This window comes from Asterias amurensis, chromosome 5 (assembly GCF_032118995.1).
Source record: "Asterias amurensis chromosome 5, ASM3211899v1".
In the NCBI taxonomy this organism is placed as follows: Eukaryota; Metazoa; Echinodermata; class Asteroidea; order Forcipulatida; family Asteriidae; genus Asterias; species Asterias amurensis.
The window spans coordinates 3,266,057-3,286,175 of NC_092652.1; the positions used below are offsets into that span (position 1 = coordinate 3,266,057).

At 38.4% G+C, this 20,119-nt stretch overlaps 3 protein-coding genes across 5 annotated transcripts in view; 2 read left to right on the forward strand and 1 right to left on the reverse strand.

Annotated features, from left to right (window-relative positions):
* The window catches only part of LOC139937701 (peroxisomal trans-2-enoyl-CoA reductase-like), a 267,220-nt gene that overhangs the window by 239,691 nt on the left and 7,410 nt on the right, over window positions 1-20,119 (forward strand). The gene's annotated exons all lie outside the window — the stretch shown is intronic.
* On the forward strand, window positions 74-9,039 carry LOC139937703 (GTP-binding protein Rheb-like). The gene is made up of 7 exons (XM_071932984.1): window positions 74-241; window positions 1,422-1,493; window positions 3,528-3,678; window positions 4,309-4,365; window positions 5,066-5,113; window positions 6,227-6,308; window positions 6,938-9,039. The coding sequence occupies exons 1-7, from the start codon at window positions 187-189 to the stop codon at window positions 7,028-7,030; spliced, it is 558 nt and encodes a 185-aa protein (XP_071789085.1). The 5' UTR covers window positions 74-186; the 3' UTR covers window positions 7,031-9,039.
* The window catches only part of LOC139937700 (uncharacterized), a 134,308-nt gene continuing 125,617 nt past the window's right edge, over window positions 11,429-20,119 (reverse strand). For 2 of the 3 annotated variants that reach the window (XM_071932979.1, XM_071932980.1), the window contains exon 3: window positions 11,430-19,907. In XM_071932979.1, coding sequence (XP_071789080.1) covers window positions 17,577-19,907 — 2,331 coding nt within the window. In that variant the 3' untranslated portion in view covers window positions 11,430-17,576. Of the gene's footprint in view, window positions 19,908-20,119 lie in introns of all 3 variants that reach the window. The other variant, XM_071932978.1, reaches the window with a different exon arrangement.

Genomic DNA, 20,119 nt, shown 5'->3' on the forward strand with positions numbered 1-20,119 from the left:
GTGATATCAATGGACAGGTGGCGATGACTAATCGATCACCGCACATTTTGACTACTGGGTCCCAGACAGTTAGAACAGTTTCAGTTTTGTCGCACGAAAAAACGGAAAATTCTAACAACCCGTCGACCATTCTTCACGCTGTCCTGCTTTCTTTATACCTTGCCAAAGTAAATATTCACTTTCAAAATGGCCCCACCTCCTAAAGATCGGTGTATAGCTGTCATGGGGTTCAGATCTGTTGGTAAGTTTTAAGTTTATTTTTGTTTTTATAGAGAACTTGAAAAATTGCTCGGTCTTCAGTTTTTGAGATCGATCAGCTCCCCCATGCATCCACGTCGTAAACATTGGAAGACCACCCATTGTGACTGATGAGGACTAGTTTACAACTCGACCTATTTCAATATTATTTCCCAATTTGACAATGAATCTGAATTAAAGCAAAGTTATATGGTCGGCAAAGCAGTGAACCATCTTTTTATCGAATACAATGAATGGATGAAGACAATAATTTAGTTAAAACTTAAAGCCATTGGACCCTTTCGTTCGGTAAACAGTGTTGTCCAAGGCCCACACTTTGTGTACCACAACTTCTATATCAAATAACAAACCTGTAAAAACTTAGGCTCAATCGGTCATCGGAGTCGGGAGAAAACAACGGAAAAACCCACCCTTGTTTCCGCGCGTTTAAAATAAATCCGTAATTCTCGTTAACGAGAAATTTATATTGTTTTGCTGTTTTCTCAAAAAGTAAAGCATTTCATGGAATAATATTTCAAGAGAAGTCTTTCACCATTGCCTTCTGTAAACCCTGTAAGTTATTTGTAAATCTGTGAACTTTTTCTTTTTTTTCTGAACCGAAAGGGTCCAATGGCTTTAAGTCAAAAAGTAAATAAACAAAATTAGGCCTACACGTTTTCACTTTCAATGTATTTGAAAGTTTTCATTCAGAAATTATAAAATAAATAGGCAAAATTTGCTAGGTATGTAGAAATCTGTAATGGTTTGACTTTAGTTTTAAAGCTTTATGTTTTACTACGACTAACAACTTCTGAAAAGTCAAATGTCTAGATTTTGTAAACTGGTAAACATCGCAAAAATTCAAAACAAATGCCAGTCATCTTGCCCCCGGCAAAGTTGCCCCCAACAAAGTCGGCCCCTGCAAAGTCGCCCCGGCAAGCTAGCCCCCTCCAGGTACAAGAACTTTCTAAGGATAACTTTCCGTATGGCGCCAACACTTTTTCACTCATTTTTACAAAAAGGGATATCTCATTGAGGTAAATTAGATACTATATTATTTCATATCGAATGAAAAAGTGGTGGCGTCATACGGAAACTTTTCCCTTTCTAAGATAGGCATACAGTCTGGAATAAAAATGAGATTTTGTTTTATTATAATGTCTTTGTCTTGTCTCTTTCTTCAGGCAAATCATCGCTGACAATTCAATTTGTTGAGAACCAATTTGTGGATGCCTACGACCCTACCATTGAAAACAGTAAGTGAATAATTATAGTTGCTTTAGAGTTGGATTATAATGGCTCCTTGAAATGTCTTATTGTCCATGATAGTTGCGATAACGTAACCCTCCTCCCGACGGCCGCCAGGCCGTAGGGTTACGAAGCATTCGCAATCTGTGCAGTGTGAAATGGTTAAAAACGTACAATTTCGACAGCTAATCAGCAGATTGCTCCATTTTTACCACTTTGGAAAATCATGACACAAATTCTAGGAACACGTACTTGATACTCAATGTCTAATGAATCCTACCATATTACTCAAAACACCATTGAGGAAATAATTTGAAGAAAAATGACAAAAACTTACCAGATCCTGGAGCGAAAGAGTAAAAAATGTCCCAGGTTGAAAATTTGAATCTGAGGGGGGGCGGAGCTTCGGCTGTGTGTGCACGTCACGGGGTCAACGACTCAGCGCTACGTGTGGTGCATTGTGTATCCTGGTAACTGTGCAGTCGTAGTCTTGGTTCCAAGACCATTGGTGTTGCGCGGTCACACACAACCAACGTTCCGATCTATGCACGGCAAAAACTGTACACGCTTGTAATAAACGAACATTAGCGGGCACAGTTAACCACTTCGCCCTGCACAGATTGCGGATGCTTCGTAACCCTCCGGCCTGGAGGCCGTCGGGAGGAGGGTTACGTTATCGCAACTATGTCCGTGATTGATTAGATGTCTGTGTTGTACATGTATGTGTTCCAGCCTGTAAGAACTGTTTTGGGTATGAATGAATATACCCCCGGAAGTGATTGAGAGCGCCCTCACGCGGTCAAAAGTATGGCCCACCACGCAGGTCAGGAAAGCCATATAGCCTCTGTTGCCCCTGGTCTTGGCCTTGGTGCCCCTTCAAAAAGTCTCCCAATGACTTTTAGATTTCCCAATGGAAGTGCCCTACGTGTAGTTGCAAAATGAAAGCGGCCTTGCCCTTTCCAAGATGAACCTCCAGGCCTGCAATTTGATTGAGTGCGAACAGAATTTTATGGTCAATGGTGGCACAACTGTGAACAGAACCATCCTATTTACATATGTGTAACCATGGTAACTATGTAATGCATATCATAATATTTATAACACATTACACTGGCATACATTTTGTAATTGTAAATTATGTAATAATAATAATAATATCGAAGTCTTATATAGCGCATGTGTCTACCAAACAAGGTACTCAAGATGCTGAGTATATACAAACTATCAGAAAGATAGGTAATTGCAGTGATGAATTTTGAGACCCAATTATTTAGCACCTTGTAAGGGTATCATTCAAAACAACTATTGATGATATTAAATGGTTAGACAGTAAGAGGGTTGACTTTGAACTATGTAACAATCACCACATGATATCTTATCGCAGGCTGGCATAGTGCATCTATCATATAAAACCCAGAGTGAATAAAATTGAATGGTCAGACAGTAGGAGGGTTGACTTTAAACTGTGTACATGCATTTACCACATTACATAACATTGCAGGCTGGCATAGTTTATCTAATTTGTCAATAAAAACCACAGTGGATGACATGAGCGGTCATAAATTGGGAGGGTTGACTTTAAAGGAACACGTTGCCTTGGATCGGACGAGTTGGTCAAAACAAAAGCGTTTGTAACCGTTTTGTATATAATGCATATGGTTGGAAAGATGTTTTAAAAGTAGAATACAATGATCCACACAAGTTTGCCTCGAAATTGCAAGGTTTTCCTTCTACTGTGCGAACTAACACGGTCGGCCATTTATGGGAGTCAAAATTTTGACCCCCATAAATGGCCGACGTGTTAGTCGACGAGGTAAAATGAAAACCACGCAATTTCGAGGCATGTTTGTGTGGATCATTGTATTCTACTTTTACAACATCTTTCTACCCATATGCATTTTATAAAAAACGGTTACAAACGCTGTTCAAAGACCAACTCGACCGATCCAAGGCAACGTGTTCCTTTAAGATGTGTATACATTCACCACATGGTACATGGTACATGATTAACTGCTTTGTTTTGTTGTTTATTTTTCCTAAAGCATTTGAAAAGATGTTAAGACTTGGGAATCAAGAGTTCAAGCTGAAGATAGTAGACACGGCTGGTCACGATGAGTATTCCATCTTCCCACAATCCCTCACTGTCACGATACATGGATATGTCCTCGTCTACACTGTGACGTCACAGAAAAGGTAATCGTTGAAGGAAAAGATGAAGCAAGGTCTGAATAAAAGGGTTTTGTAGATGCATCTTTTTGGCCACACCCGAGGGCTTCTCAAAGCGCTTCCAACATTAGAACCCTGATCACTGGGCCTTTTCATTCCTTAGACCATCTCAGCTCCCTGGGGAGTATACAGCCTGTGCTGCCAAATATGTAGCACACTAAGCTAAATCAATCACAAGAACCATCTCTGCCCTCACAGGTACCCATTTACCCCTGGGTGGAGAGAAGCAATTATAGTTAAGTGTCTTGCTCAGGGACACAAGTGTCATGACCGGGATTCAAACTCACACTCTGCTGAACAGAAGCATCAGAGCTTGAGTTCGGTGCTCTTATCCACTCGGCCGGAACACCCTACAATGATGAACAATAACAATATAGAAGTTCTGATAGCATTCATATTAACACAACATGGAGTTAAAAGTTAAAAGTAAAGAGAAAAGTCCACACGGAAGATGAAGAAATATGGAGAGAGGATTTTCTTTTTTAACTTAATGCTGAAAGATGTTATCGATACAAAAAGTATTTTCCCTTTTTAGAGTATTGAGTACAACATTAATGAACTTATTTTAAATAACTTGTTCCTTTTTTTTCCTAACAGTTTTGATGTTGTAAAAATCATATATGAGAAGTTACTCGACACAACCGGAAATGTAAAGTAAGTGAAGCTCAATATATTGCCAAGGATACATGTACACCCCTTTTCATTGGTCGCCATCAGTGAAGTCAAACAACTGAATATTTTTAAATAATAATAAAAATATATTGTTACCGCGTTTAATTCTACGTTTCTAAGCGCATGGTGCTGGTGTACTTGAAGACTATAGTAAACCAGGGCAACGTCACCAAAACACAAGGGTACAAATGCGCACCTTGTGTACGCACCACGCACAAATCTATAAAAAAACAACAAGAAAACACTTGGGCAAACCCCTTCACCTTCTTGGCCATGCCACACTGGTGATATTGACAAATAAATAAACAAGGTTGTCACAGCAAGTACAGAAATGGGCCTTCCGTGTTTGAATGGTCAGGGGTGATTAATCACACTGAAGAGGTTTTAGGTCTGGAAAGATCCCACGTGAAAGTGTATCCATAAAGTTCAATTACTAGATTGGTCCGAGTGTCCTTTCGCACGTGACGTCTTCTGAGTCAGGTGCTCTTGCCTGGAAGGTAAAAAGACAGTTTATTATTCATTGGCCAACCCTGTGCGATGCACGTATACTCATCAGTGCCTTTGCATTATTTCGTCATCGGTTTACCTCTAAGAAGGCGTCAAGGCAAAGCCGTTTAAATTAAAAGATATCATCATGGGTTGACATTTTGTTTTGAATAATTTGTCATTATCTTCTCCACAGTGTTCCAGTGGTTCTAGTCGGAAACAAGAAAGATCTACATATGGAGAGGTTCGTTCTACTGATTTATTTATTTATTTATTTATACAAAGTTCTCTTTTTAAAAAAAAAAAGGGCAAGGAGGAGCCACTTTAGACACCCGCAATTCTCAAGAGATTTTGTTTATTTTTTAAGGAAAAGTACTCTATCATCTATGATCTATCATCATTAATTTGGGCCGCATCCATCATCTAGGCGTCTAGTCGCCCAGTCCCCCCTTAGCCACCCAGTCCAGACGATCAACACTTAGTCTCTTAGTTTGATGAAAACGTGTGTGGGTGTGGTTTCTTAGAGCTGGCCCATTAAGAAAATGACATCTTTATTCCTGATTCACTAGTTTGGATTTCAATAATTGGTTTTAATAGTACATGGGATGTGAGGCATTGCATGATGAGGTATCAATATATAATGTTTACAGTAACACCATATGTGTATGTACTTGCTGGGTAGATTATGTTCTTTTGAGAACTTGTCTTGCTTTATGTTCTACCACCGCAGAAAACATTTACGAAGAACAGAAAGAAGCCACAATTATTGTTATTTTAATGATGTCAATTTTGGCTCTGCTATACTTCAAAGCCTTACTTAGTAATCAATTTTAAATTAGTCACGTTCCCATCTTCAAAAGCGATTAATGAATACTGATTGTCAAAACGCCAAAAAGGATCAGACTTTGTTCCTTCCGACCTCAAGTTGATCCAATTGTACTAGCTGGCTTAACTCTAAACTATGCTACTGTCAAATGACATCTACAAATCTAGTCAAATGATGCGAGGTCAAACATGATTATGTACATATGGGATAATAGCAGATCTCTGTAATTCACTAGCCTCAAAGTGTGACGTCAGATGTTCAGGCTCATTCGACTGCAGTCACCCACCAGAACTTGCTGGCCAGTGAAAAGAGCGCCCTCGCTTGACTTTTACAATGAAAAAAAAAACCAGATGAAAAACGAAGAAACAAAATTGTGATTTGCCTATTGATTTATAAGGACTGTAGGAGTAGGGATAGGTGATTTGTTGCACATCGGTGAAAGGTTAAAACCCTAAGTTTGTATACATGTACATGTAAATTACCCCCGCTGTGATCAATTAATGTTGTATTTTATTTTTTATTTTTTTTCAGAGTTATTTCAACAGCGGAAGGGAAGGAGCTTGCACAGTCTTGGAACGCAGACTTTATAGAATCATCAGCAAAACAAAACGAGGTGAGACTCAAGGCCTGATACTTCAAGGAGGTGACGAAGGCGATTGCCTCCATTCCCCCAGGTCATTGCCTTGGTGCCCTTGATGTGCTCCAGTAGAAATTTTCAATTTCCTCATAGGGTGCCCTTTACCAAGGAGAACATACCTTGGTGCCCTTGCCCATTCAAAAACGAAGGCTACAGGCCTGCGTTACAATCTGTTCCTCTTAAAGGCACTCTACACTTGGTAATTGTCGAAGACCAGTCTTATCACTTGGTGTATCATATCACATGCACAAAATAACAAACCTTTGAAAATTTGAACTTAATTGGTCGTTGATGTTGCGAGATAATAATAATGGAAGAAAAACATCTTGTCACAAGAAGTAGTGTGTGCTTTCAGATGCTTGATTTCAGAACCTCAAAATCTAATTCTGAGGTCTCAAAATCAAATTCGTAGAAAATTACTTCTTTTTCGAAATCTACGTTAGTTCAGAGGGAGACATTCTCACAATGTTTAATACAATCAACAGCTCTCCATCCATTGCTTGTTACCAAGTGTTTTTTTATGCTAACAATTATTTTGAGTAATTACCATCAGTGTCCACTGCCTTTAACATCATTTTGTCTGTCTGTTTCGTAATCCATTTCAGAGCGTAGTGGATATCTTCAAGACAGTTCTCCAAATTATTGAGAAGAACGAAAGGGGAACGCAAAAGAAAGACGATAACTGCGTTCTACTGTGATTCCAAGCCTGTCTACATCATGTCTCACAGCAATAAAAGGTGCACCGTTGTATTTTTAAAGCTTTTTTTGTTATTGTGTTTTGTTTTTGTTATTGTTTTTTTTTTCAAGGGGAGGGGTTTTAGAGCTAGTCTATGTAACCAATTATGTTTATTTCTTACTCTTTAGCTATTGGCTTCCATGTCGGGCTAGAGTAAAAAAATATACAGCAAACAAATTTTGAAAATTTGTCTTTTTGTTTGTTTTCGTTTTTAGTATTGATATTTTTCATGGATAGAAATGGTTGGTGTAAAAACCTTTAAAACTCAAAATGTATTGCCCTTCCCCCCCCCCCCCTCCTCCCTCCTGTTTCTTCATTGAAATGTTATGTCACTCTTTTTTCCCCGTTTTTATTTTGTATTGTTCCATGGCATAAGTTTTACTCTATTCTTGTAAAAAAAATAAGTGGAGGAAGTGAATGAAATTACACTTTCTTAACCAAAGTTATACCGTAAAAAGAAAAAAAACTAATAAATTTGACACAAACCCAAATCTTGAGATATATAGGGTGTGTTCGATTAGGTTCCCTGTGTCGACCCTGCAGTGCTCACACGGGTGAGCCCCTGACAAGAATCGAACGATCACTCACCCTCTCTTGGTGACGTCATGCACCTCAGGCCAGCCCCAAGGTGACCTGTTCCACAAGCAAGTCACTAAGGGCTGACCCGGGTGAGCCCCTGGAATAACGTCAAAGCCATTTCAATGCATGGGGCAGATCAAGGTAAACCAGGGAAGCTAATCAAACGCACCCATTGTGTCAGTCTCAGGGAGATTTCTTTAAGCTCTTTTAACAATAAGATGGGAAGGTTTTGAAGTAGAAATTTATTGTGGGGGTATCGTGGCCAAGCAGATAGGAGCATCGGACTTGAGTTCTGGTGGTTCATTGGGATGTGGGTTCGAATCCTGGTCGGGACACTTTTAATCTTTATCACAAACAAAGTTGGCACCTAATAAATGTTTTGTGTGGTATTTTTCTTGACAATTTGAATTTAATGTACTCGTCTCGAAACTGATGTTGTACCATCTTAATTTCACTAGACCAATATGACAAAATAGCTGTAATGTTTTTTAAGGGTTCAGTTCCAGAAGTGTATGTGTGTGTGGTTTTTCGTTTCTTTTTAAAAATAAACATGTACTCCTTAACGAAATAGGTTTAATGAAAAGTGTTTCTCACCTGCTTTGTAACCAGTAATTTGGATATTTCTTGATTGAAACCAAACTTAACCATCAAAAATTGCAAATAAATATTTGTATATCCTTTTGTTCAACATGTGTATGCATGTTAAAAAAAAGTAAGAATATGCACAATAAATGGGTTCTGTAGTCTTTATAAAAGTCCAGACCCACCCGCCAAATTAGAAACATTTAAGGTTATTCAAGTATACTTCCTTCTTGCTATTTAATTTATGTAACCAGAGAGTTAAGCTGTATACTAAACGAATGAACAATCAAAAGTTTTGGAAAACTTTCCCTAGAGATTAGAATTCCCTTGTATATTTGGTGTATATTTGGAAATTGTTTAAAGACACTGGACACTAATGGTAATTGTCAAAGACCAGTCTTCTCACTTTGTGAATCTCAGCATATGCATAAAAAACAAACCTGTGAAAATTTGAACTCAATTGGTCATCAAAGTTGTGAGATAATAATGGAAGAAAAAACATCCTTGTCACACGAAGTTGTGTGCTTTAAGATGCTTTATTTCGGGACCTCATAATCTAATTCTGAGGTCTCAAAATCGAAATCGTGGAAAACTACTTCCTCTTTCTCAAAAACTACATTACTTCAGAGGGAGCCGTTTCTCACAATGTTTTGTGAGAAATTTGTGGAAAACTACTTCCTCTTTCTCAAAAACTACATTGCTTCAGAGGGAGCCGTTTCTCACAATGTTTTGTTCTATCAACAGCTCTCCATTGATTGTTACCAAGTAAGTTTTAATGCTAACAATTATTTTGAGCAATTACCATTATGGTCCAGTGCCTTTAAAGGCAGTGGACACTATTGGTAATTACTCAAAATAATTATTAGCATAAAACCTTTCTTGGTGACGAGTAATGGGGAGAGGTTGATGGTATGAAACATTGTGAGAAACGGCTCCCTCTGAAGTGCCATAGTTTTTGAGAAAGAAGTAATTTTCCACGAACTTGATTTAGAGACCTCAAGTTTAGAATTTGAGGTCTCTAAATCAACCATGTAAACGCACACAACTTCGTATGACAAGGGTGTTTTTTTCTTTCATTATTATCTCGCAACTTCGATGACCGATTGAGCTCAAATTTTCACAGGTTTGTTATTTTATGCATATGTTGAGATACACCAACTGTGAAGGCTAGTCTTTGACAATTACCAATAGTGTCCACTGCCTTTAACCTTATTTGTAAAAGTAACCTTTTTGTTTCATCAGTTACCATGGTGATGAACGGATAGACATGTGGATTTGTAATTGACGACGTTGATTCGCTATGCACTCATTCGATGGTGCTTTTTATTTTATATTAATCTGCCTTTTCTTGAGTTTCGCAGAGGTTTCTTGACTGGTACCCCTGTACACTTCTAGTTCATACTACTCACAGTAAGCGGTAAACAGTGATCTCTTAGTATAGACCTTGTGCGTTGATGTGGTTCTTGGGCCAGGTTCATAGCACTGCTTACTGCAAGAATCTGGTAAGCGTTGAAATCCATGGTAAGCAGCACCATGACATTTGGTTCAGGACCCAATTGCTAAACTACTTTTAATGCAGCTCTATGAAATGTGTGTGTTTTTACCATTGTGTAGAACCTGTTCAATTGATGCATTCTGGACAGTTTTTGCTTTGAGGAAAAAAAAAGCACACTGCTGTTTGAGCTGTGTGCCAAATTTCAGCTTTCCCATTGGCTAAAATGTTTTTTTTACATTCATGCATGTCACATGGTATTGATACTCTATGTCCACAGCTGACATAGAGGGCGTACACACTAGATATGGACAACTAAGCTCAGTATTTTCTGTGTTGTAGGCCCAGTCATTGGTTTTGACAATGAGCACATGGACCTACTCTGAGTGGCTTGGGGTCTAGCGCCCTCTATAGTTGCTTGTCTTGAGTTCTATTACTCTGGTAATTGTCTCGGCTGGGCTTTGTTGACTAAAAGCAGAATCAGCAGAACCATTGCTTCGGACTTCATTACTTGCCCTAACTCGAGATATGATTAATCCTAGCGTTTTTGTGAAAATTGGCTGCTGGCACACAACAATGTACACAATAAAAAAAAATTGTGATCTATATAATACTTTGGTATTCTTAGAATATTAGTCTTTTCCCAGACTTCTTTCTGCTTTTTCAAAAACTAGTATGCTCTATTCCATTATAGCATGTACATTGTAATATTATTCTGTATAAATATTTAATCTTTGATGAGTAAAGAAGTAGATAACTCTTTTTAATGATCTGACAAATAAGGCATAATTAAGCCATCAGAACTTCCTTCAAGTGAATTTCATTTTCCAATCTTGACTATTTTTTTGAGGATGCCTTTATTAGTCGTGTATAAAGTCATTCAAAGTGGAAGAATAATAAATAAAAAAACTAATATTACCAAGAAATCTTGATTTTTCAGATTGTTTGTAAGGTTTGAAAGAGTACAAAATCACAATAACTTGATATGCTCTATGGCCTGTGGGACTGTAGTCTGTGTTTCAAGACCTTCGCATGGATCAAGTTCCAAGTTATATCAGTAGAGCCTACTGCATCATTTTAGAAGATAAAATTACATCTTGAAAATTGACCAAAATTTGAAAAAAATGCTGGACTTACCCCTTATGATTTGTTCAATTTTGGACATATTTTTCAACAATCTTTTTCACAATAAAGCTTCAATTCTAGGCCAAGTTAAATAAACAGGCATCAGTAAAGCTTACCACATCATTTTAGAACATAACATCGCATCTTGAAAATTGACCAAAATTTGATAAAAATGCTGGGCTTACCCCTTATAATTTTTTCAATTTTGCATGTATTTTTCAACAATCAATATTTTTCAAAATAAAGCTTGAATTCCAGGCCAAGTTATATAAAAAGGCATCAGTAAAGCTTACTGCATCATTTTAGAACAAAAAATCGCATCTTGAAAATTGACGCACTAAATTACTTCAGATACTATTTACACCAATTCTAATCACACAACACTTGTCTTACAGGAACAATTTGTGCGGATAATTGTAAATTTGTTTTTTAATTCTCAACCAAAATTCTACGATTCTATATTATGCTTTAAAATTGGATGCAGGAGACACTACCGATGCCATGTTCATCACTTGACCTATGACACTTGACCTATAACACTTGAACTATGACACAATAAAACAAATCAAGAAATAATCACCATATAGTTTGATTTCTTGTTCATCATGTATAATCCTTTATTAAGTTACATTCTTCACTTTGCTTTATGATATCAAGCATGCACCATTTCAACAGGAAAGAAAACACATTATATTTATTCAAAATGATTTTTTTTTTATAATAATTTACAAAGTCATGCCCATCGTACTTTCATTCATGCTACAGTATTCAATGTTGGAAGTTTGGAAGAGAAGACTAACAATACTGGCAGTCAAAGACAATGCCGAAGACCATTATGGTTTGGTGGGGTTGACCTTAGCTACAAACCTTAAAGGCAGTGTACACTATTGGTAATTGTCAAAGACTAGCCTTCACAGTTGGTGTTTCTCAACATATACATAAAATAACAAACCTGTGAAAATTTGAGCTCAATCGGTCATCGAACTTGCGAGATAAGAATAAAAGAAAAAATACCCTTGTCACACGAAGTTGTGTGCTTTCAGATGCTTGATTTCGAGACCTCAAATTCTAAATCGGAGGTTTCGAAATCAATTTCGTGGAAAATTACTTCTTTCTCGAAATTTATGTCACTTCAGAGGGAGCCGTTTCTCACAATGTTTTATACTATCAACCTCTCCCCATTACTCTTTACCAAGTAAGATTTTATGCTCATAACTATTTTGAGTAATTACCAATAATGTCCACAGCCTTTAAAACAGATGTTTTGACCAAATTCATCATGTTGCAATCGTTCAATTAAAAAAAGCAAACAAGTACAATATTTGTATTTTTGGTTGCTGCATACAACTTATTAGAAACCCAATAAATGGTATGAACAAATCTTTCTTAAACCAATACTTATTGTACCTTTCTTCAAAATTTACAAATTGTTGGAAATTACAAAAGTAAATTAAATGAATAGTTCTGAGAAAGTTATTCTTGAACCCTTTAACTTGACACCGTTTATTTCAACAACTGATTGAAATAGTTCCAATCGGAGTTTGTTTTTGCAAAACCTTAATGGATCTTTTGCGATTTCTAAAGTTTTGGGAAAAGGTTCAGCATGGAGACTGCGCAAAATGCTTGACGCACACGCATTAATTTCTTGTATTCATGTATAATATACAATGTTTATGAACATTAAGGTCGTCAGCTCTCCACGTTCATTACTAGACACACTTTTGATAAAATATATAACTTTACAATTCCACGTTCAAAATATTATCTGATCATGGAATAATTCCTTCAACAAGTTTGATCGTTTAGACTAGAGCATAATGTTATATATAACTAGGAATATTCATAGTCCATATAAAGACCATTGCATTGGTTTACTTGTATACAAAAACAAAAAATCATTGCATATCACATTTTGGTCAACTTTAAATGGTTTCCTTCGTCCACTTGGTGGCTTATTGAAGACGATATTTTTAAGGAATTACTAATTGGGAATATATTCCCACAATGGCAGACAACACACACAAATGATTAATATCACTGCAAATACAAAACACTGTAGTTTGAAAAGTAGTTGAAAAGTATCAAAATAAAATGGAATCCAAACATCCCCTACTTTTCGAGAGCTCAGTCCTGCCTGGAGGGTAAAAACCTAAGAGCAGTATTTCATTATTGTCCATGATCAAATACTGGAAAAGCTAGCGAGAGACGTTTTATCGGGAACAATTATTCTTAAAGGCAGTGGACATTATTGGTAATTACTCAAAATAGCTATTAGCATAAAACCTTTCTTGGTGACAAGTAATGGGGAGAGGTTGATGGTTTAAAACATTGTGAGAAACGGCTCCCCCCGGAAGTGCCATAGTTTTTGAGAAAGAAGTAATTTTCCACGAATTTGATTTCAAGACCTCAGATTTAGAACTTGAGGTCTCGAAATGAACCATCTAAACGCACACAACTTCTTGTGACCGATGACCGATTGGGCTAAAATTGTCACAGGTTTGTTATTTTAAGCATAAGTTGAGATACACCAACTGTGAAGGCTAGTCTTTGACAATTACCAATAGTGTCCACTGCCTTTAAAGGAAGCAGAATTGCCACTATTTGTATCTTGCAATCAGGGAGATTTTGTACAACAATCCAGGAGACATTTCTTTTACATTAAAGACATTGGACACTATTGGTAATTGTCAAAGACCAGTCTTCTCACTTGGTGCATCCGAACATATGCATAAAATAACAAACCTGTGAAAATTTGAGCTCAATCAGTCATCAAAGTTGCGAGATGATAATGAAAGAAAAAACACACTTGTTACACCGAGTTGTGTGCTTTCAGATGCTTGATTTCGAGACCTCAAATTCTAAACTTGAGGTCCCAAAATCAAATTCGCTGAAAATTACTTCTTTCTCGAAAACTACATTGCTTCAGAGGGAGCCGTTTCTCACACTGTTTTATACCATCAACCTCTCCCCATTACTCATTACCAAGTAAGGTTTTATGCTAATAATTATTTTGAGTAATTACCAATAGGGTCCACTGCCTTTAAACATACTAGTAAGGAAACAGTTGCCCTAATCAGGGAGATTTTCAAATTTGTTTACCAGAACACAGAAAGATTGGTTTATTTTCAGGGAACTTTCTGCAGAATCATGGAGAGTTGGGAGCGCTGATGGAAAGTAATTACAGATTACACTATATATAGACACTATAATTTACCGCACATTAGTTTAATAATGATTGAATACTTTCTGAATAGTTTAATAATGATTGAATACTTTCTGAATAAGTAACCCAAAATAAACCCTTAGTAACACTCTTGGGTATAATATATGTTAAATTGCAAAGGTTGTGGGTTCGAATCCCACCCAATAACATGCCTGTGATATTTTTTTTCACAGGACTCGGGGGAAAGTACTGAGTATACAGTGCTAACACATCTGTGTATGGGTAAAAACCAAAGATTATAGAGCGCCGCAAGGCGCAAGATGCGGAACTGAAGCTTTATCTATTGTTGGAAAGTGAAATATGCATGGGCGCCATTTCAGCAAGTGAATGTTTTGTTTCCCATTGATAGGAATGGTCAATGTCTGCACTGATCTACTGTTGTATCAAAATAGTTACTTGCTGAAATGGCGTCCAGTGGGATTTCACATTCTAGCCCGAGTTCCGCATCTTGCGCCGCCTTGCGGCGCTATATAATCTTTGGTAAAAACCAAAATTTATACTCTTGGGTATGTAGATATGCATAGTGTAGAAGGAAAAACAATGTTGACCGTGGTAAAGTAACACATAGACAGCTATCCCCAAAGGCCCAAACCCATGATACTTATCTAAGCTTTTGCGCAGAAAAATAAAGTTAACTTAGAAAAATCATCTCGCCTGCAATTAATGACCAGTAAAAATTCCAAATTTCTTTCCTTGCTGCAAATATTTCCTTCTGAAGCGGACAGACAAAAATGCACATGAAAATATTAAAGTAAGTCTATTGCACAATAACAAAAATTAATACTAATATAAAAGCAAACATTGCAAGAAATGTTCTTAATAGCGAGTGAAAACAAAAAACAAAAAAACATAAAAGTTGCAAAATAGAAGTACTTGTAACTGCTCTTTTACAATGTTAATAACGCTGCTGTTTGAGTCAAGTTCCTTGTATGTTAGTTCTCATTATACTAAAATGGGACCAGACTATTTTGTCAATTTTTTTTTTTTTTTTTTTGGGGGGGGGGGGGGGTTGGTTAAAATAGCCTTTTACAAAATCTTTGGGGGGGGGGGGGGACTACTTCTAAAAACTGTTTATTATTTTCCTTTCTAAAAAAAAGCATTCATACTAGAGCAAACCTGAACAACAGCAGGGTCCATTTAAAGGCAACAACACCGTTCGGTTTGGTACAGTTACGGCAAGAAACTCTGTTATAATACATGTACTACCACTGAATACATCTTGCCACAAAGTTCTTCTCAGAAAGAAACAATGTATGTATGGCTTCAGTTTTACATTTTTTTAGAGGAAAGAAAAGTTATTTTCTGTTTAAATATAGGTTTTCTCGGTCAAATTCGGCAAATGAGCAGTCAATTTCATTTTCATGCGTTTGAATTAAAGCTGTTTTACCTCTCCAGTTGTTACTGCGTCATTTCAAATTCAGAATTCGGTCATTCAATTTCGTTTTGAGTCAAGTCAAATTCCTTTAGCACTCTGTTCAATTAGCGTATCGTCATTCTTTTTCGTGACACACACGCCTCAAGAAGCGTCTGCGAATTTGAATGCTGCTTTGATGAATTGATAAATTGAATGATTATTTTGTTAAATCGAATGACGCAACATTAAATTTGACTATTCATAAAACGAAATCGAATGACCCTTTTCAGTAGCACTCGATTTCGCCGAATAGAATAGCTTGGTGGTTAAATTGGCTGCTCATTTGCCAAAATTGACCGAGAACACCTATAGTTGAATAAAAAAAACAGCGGATAAGAATTTGACATCTCAGCGAACGAAAATACTCATCCGAGACTGTTTGATTAATATGTTGTCTGAGAAATTACAAACACATTCTACAAAAACAAAAAACTGTGCAGCGCATAATTTTTTTTAAATATTTTTCAGGATACTAACACCGTTTGAATTCATAAAAACTTACTTTTTTATATAGAAGTTTATCTATAGGCATCTCAGGGGTAAACATATTAGCTGTCCAATTCTCAAGTCCAGAATATGTTTAAAGGCACTGGACACTATTGGTAATTACTCAATATAATTGTTTTAGCATAAAAACTTATTTGGTAACAAGCAATGGAAAGCTGTTGATAACAGATTATGAGGAACGGCTCCCTCTAAAGTAACATAGTTTTTGAGAAAGAGGTAATAATTATTTCTCACTCAAATAATCAAAGACTTCAGGCCTGAAGTCTTATACTAGGCATCTAGAAGCACACAAATTTGTGCAACAAAGATTTGTTATTTTATGCATATGTGCGTTGAGAAAAATCAAGTAAGAATACTGGTCTTTGACAGTTACGTAAGGTGTCCAGTGCCTTTAAAGGATACATTAGTCTTGTAAGACAGTAACATTTTAAGAGTAGAGCATTGCTGAGCCGCAAGAGAAGACCCCTGGTCCATCGGAGGTTTCTTTGAAATTTAAGCCTCGACGCTATTTTCAAAGTGAGTTAAGTAGGCCACAGTTATCTGAAGGACTTTGCAAGCACTCTTGAGTCTTCCTCTTACCGTGTCTTACCATTTATTTCGCTGACCTGGGGGCGTTTGCGCTAGTTTAACAGAATACCGTTCTATACACTAATTATTATTAAAATATCCGGCTTGAAATAATGAGCGGAATATAATGCTTTATAATGCACCCTGTTTTCAGCTTTTAAATGCTTTGCGAATGCTTGGCTTTATGTAAGTAATTCAATGTTTAAATAAATCTGCTACATGTATGGGAAACTTTTAAAGACAGTGGACACTATTGGTAATTGTTAAAGACCAGTCATCTCACTTGGTGTATCTCAACATATGCATAAAATAACAAACCTGTGAAAATTTGAGCTTGATTGGTTGTCGGAGTTGCAAGATAACTATGAAAGAAGAAAAAAACACCCTTGTCACACAAAGTTGTGTGCTTTCAGATGCTTGATTTCGAGACCTCAAAATCTAATTCTGAGGTCTCGAAATCAAATTTGTAGGAAAATTACTTATTTCTCGAAAACTACGTTACTTCAGAGGTAGCCGTTTCTCACAATGTTTTATACTACCAACCTCTCCCCATTACTTGTTACCAATTGAGGTTTTATGCTAATAATTATTTTGAGTAATTACCAATAGTGTCCACTGCCTTTAAAAGGGGACCAGAGCCAAGACAAAGGTAACAGAGGCAATGGCCTCTGTAATATTCCAGGCCCGTTAGGAAGTAGTGTAAACTGTTTGGGGCATTTTGTAAAAATTTGATATTGTAGTCGCATCATATATTTCAGACAATTTATCGAGTCATCAAGAAAGTTTCTGGGACTTTATAACACCAGACAAAACAAAAATTATTGATAATACATGTACACAAGTGAACCTTTAAAAAACAGTTCCCATAGTTGTTGAAAACGCCTTTGCATTATTAACTGAATTGAGCAAAAAATCACTACTTGTTTGCTTTGCAAATATTGTAACGAAAGATTGCATTTAAACTTCATGGGAGTCACCTTCAAATCTCTTATTTAAAATGTTGTGTACAATTTTGAGGGTTAGAGAACCGTTTCTCTTGCACTCTCTAAACTCTTGGCCAGACATCCCTGAAGCAAGGCCTCATGTTTGGTCCCACTAGTTCCGATAAGATCTGCATCGGGACAGCTATGCTCAAACTTCGTCTCTGAACTCGGTAAGACGCCCTCCTCCATCCCGCTTTCCTCCACAAGCCTCAGTTTCAAAAGGTCCTTGGGGTTCAGCAGCGGACTCGGCGTTTGAGGCGAGTCTTTGTTTTCCGGAAGCTCAGGATCTGGTTTGCGCGTTGACGTCTCGCAGCTGAGTTTCTCTGCAGAGTTTGCCTTCTCGATGTATCCATCGATGATATTATGGCTCTGTAGAGCCTCAGTGAGGTACTGCTCATCGGTGGTGATCACATTCTGAATGTCTTCCAAGACTGTCTTAATTGCCGGCGACAGCCCGCTGATGGATTGTTTCAAGAAACGCGACACGAGGACACTGGTGTCCTGACTGAGTTCCACCATGGATTTGGGTCTGGCTTTAGGTTTAGGCACTGATGTCAAAGGGTCCTGGACTGTTGTGGAAGGCGTGGGTGCACTGACTGAACTTTGTATCTCGGGAGGCAGGTCGTCCATCGGCATCGGAATCCTTAGAGGTGATTCTCTGGACTTTCTAAGCGAATCCACATACTGTTGAGTGGGTTGTGTTTGCTCCGGCATGCTCTGCACTCCGACTGAGGTATACGTTCTCCCAGTGTCTCTGTGAATCCACGGATCACTCTCATCTATAAAAGTAACCGCGGTGGGATGACTGCGCCGTGATTGGATGGCGGGATGAGATTGCCTCAAGCGGAGATTGAGAGAATTTGGTCGTTTCTGGCGCAGGTTTATTTGTTCTCCCGTATCGGCCCATGATGTAATTGTCATTGAAGATTCCGGTTGATTGGCAATAGGCGGAGCTTGAGCTACTGCCATTGGTGCATAATTTCTTGTCTGAGGTTCTGAACTATTCGCTCTTCTGCTGCCTGCTGATGTAGTCTTTTCCGTGTTTGACCTTTGGTGTTTGGGTCGACCCCTGGATGGGGTGTTACTCGAAGATCCAGAGTTTTTCCTGTGTTTTTGTTCACGATGACCCCCTATACTTGATCCATGAGCATTAGTAGGGTCCATCATTTCATGTTTTATTGCTCCGTTGGCCATCCTAGCAATCATTCGCCTCGGTGGGGGTGGATGCCGATGGTCCTCATCGCTATCGCTGGAAGAACTTGTGGAAATAAATCGATTCCGACCCCGTCGCCCGCGTCCAAAGCTCCCACTGGTGCTGGATCGCGAGCTGCTTTCTGTTGGAGATGTACTACACGTCGTCGATGAGGAAACTCGTCGTCGTTCGGCGGCGTGGCGACTGTGTCGGCGTCGTTGTCGGCGACCGATTGCCGAGTCCCGACTCGTGTGGCTACTACTAGTACCAGTTAGGCGTTCGTTACTGCTGCTTGATTTGGTGTTAGAAGGCACACTGGTGGTGGTGGGTCCTGACACACTGCCAGACGAGGAACTCGCTTTCCTGTCCATTAAACCTGATTTAGATTTGACGGATACCCTACTGGGTTCATTATTGTTGGCGGGGCGACTGTTATCACAGCCAGCTCCTCGGATTTGATTCACGGCCCTACACAAATTGGCAACACATTGAGATGACACGACGGTGGAAACATTTTGGCTGACGGAGCAAGGAATATTCGGGATGAATCTATCTCCTACATTGATACTCTCTGCATTAGTAGCTGAGTTCACATTGGTTGCATTATTATCAGTCCCCTCGAGAGATGTCTGTGAAGCGGTCGACACGCGATTCCCCCGTGACGGTCTACTCCGGTGATGTCGCATAATCACCACCGGTAGACAACCTCCACTGTTTGAACGCAGCCGTGGCTCGGGACCAACTCCATCATTTACAATTAGTAAACCGTTGCTACTCTCACCCTGCTGGGGTATGATCTGGCAAGGTAACCTCCCCTCCTGCCGCTGTTGGCCGGCCCGTGGGGAGCCTCCCGACGATGTTGAGCGTGGCCGGGATTTACTTTTCACATGCCGTCTATTGTTGTTAATGATTTGTACAGGCGCTGGGGCATTGGCAATGTTGCTGTGGTGATGATGGTGGTGGTGCTGGTGAGGTTCAATGGAATTACAACCAGACTGTTCCATTCTGGGCATGGGGGCGACTCGTGTTACATGATGACTGTCCCATCGGAGTGGAGGGGTGGGTATCTGTTCGGTGTTGTTTCTTTGGTAGATGGTGATGATGGCACGGCCAGGATTGTAGGAATTGCTGATGGCAGTCTGAGAACCAAGGCGACGAGGTTCGATATGACGTATCTGTAGTTTAAAAAAAAAGCAGAATGAAAAATAGAAAATTAAATACATCTTCTTAAAAGGATTTCATTCACAAAGAGACAATATTTTCTCAGAATGGATTGTAATGAAGTAGAAAATTCTTTAAAAATGGGTGGCTGTTTTCCAGGGATGAAATTTGAAGAATGTGAAAGTTCCTGTAAAACTGCTGGCTGGACTGGGTTTACTTTTATATT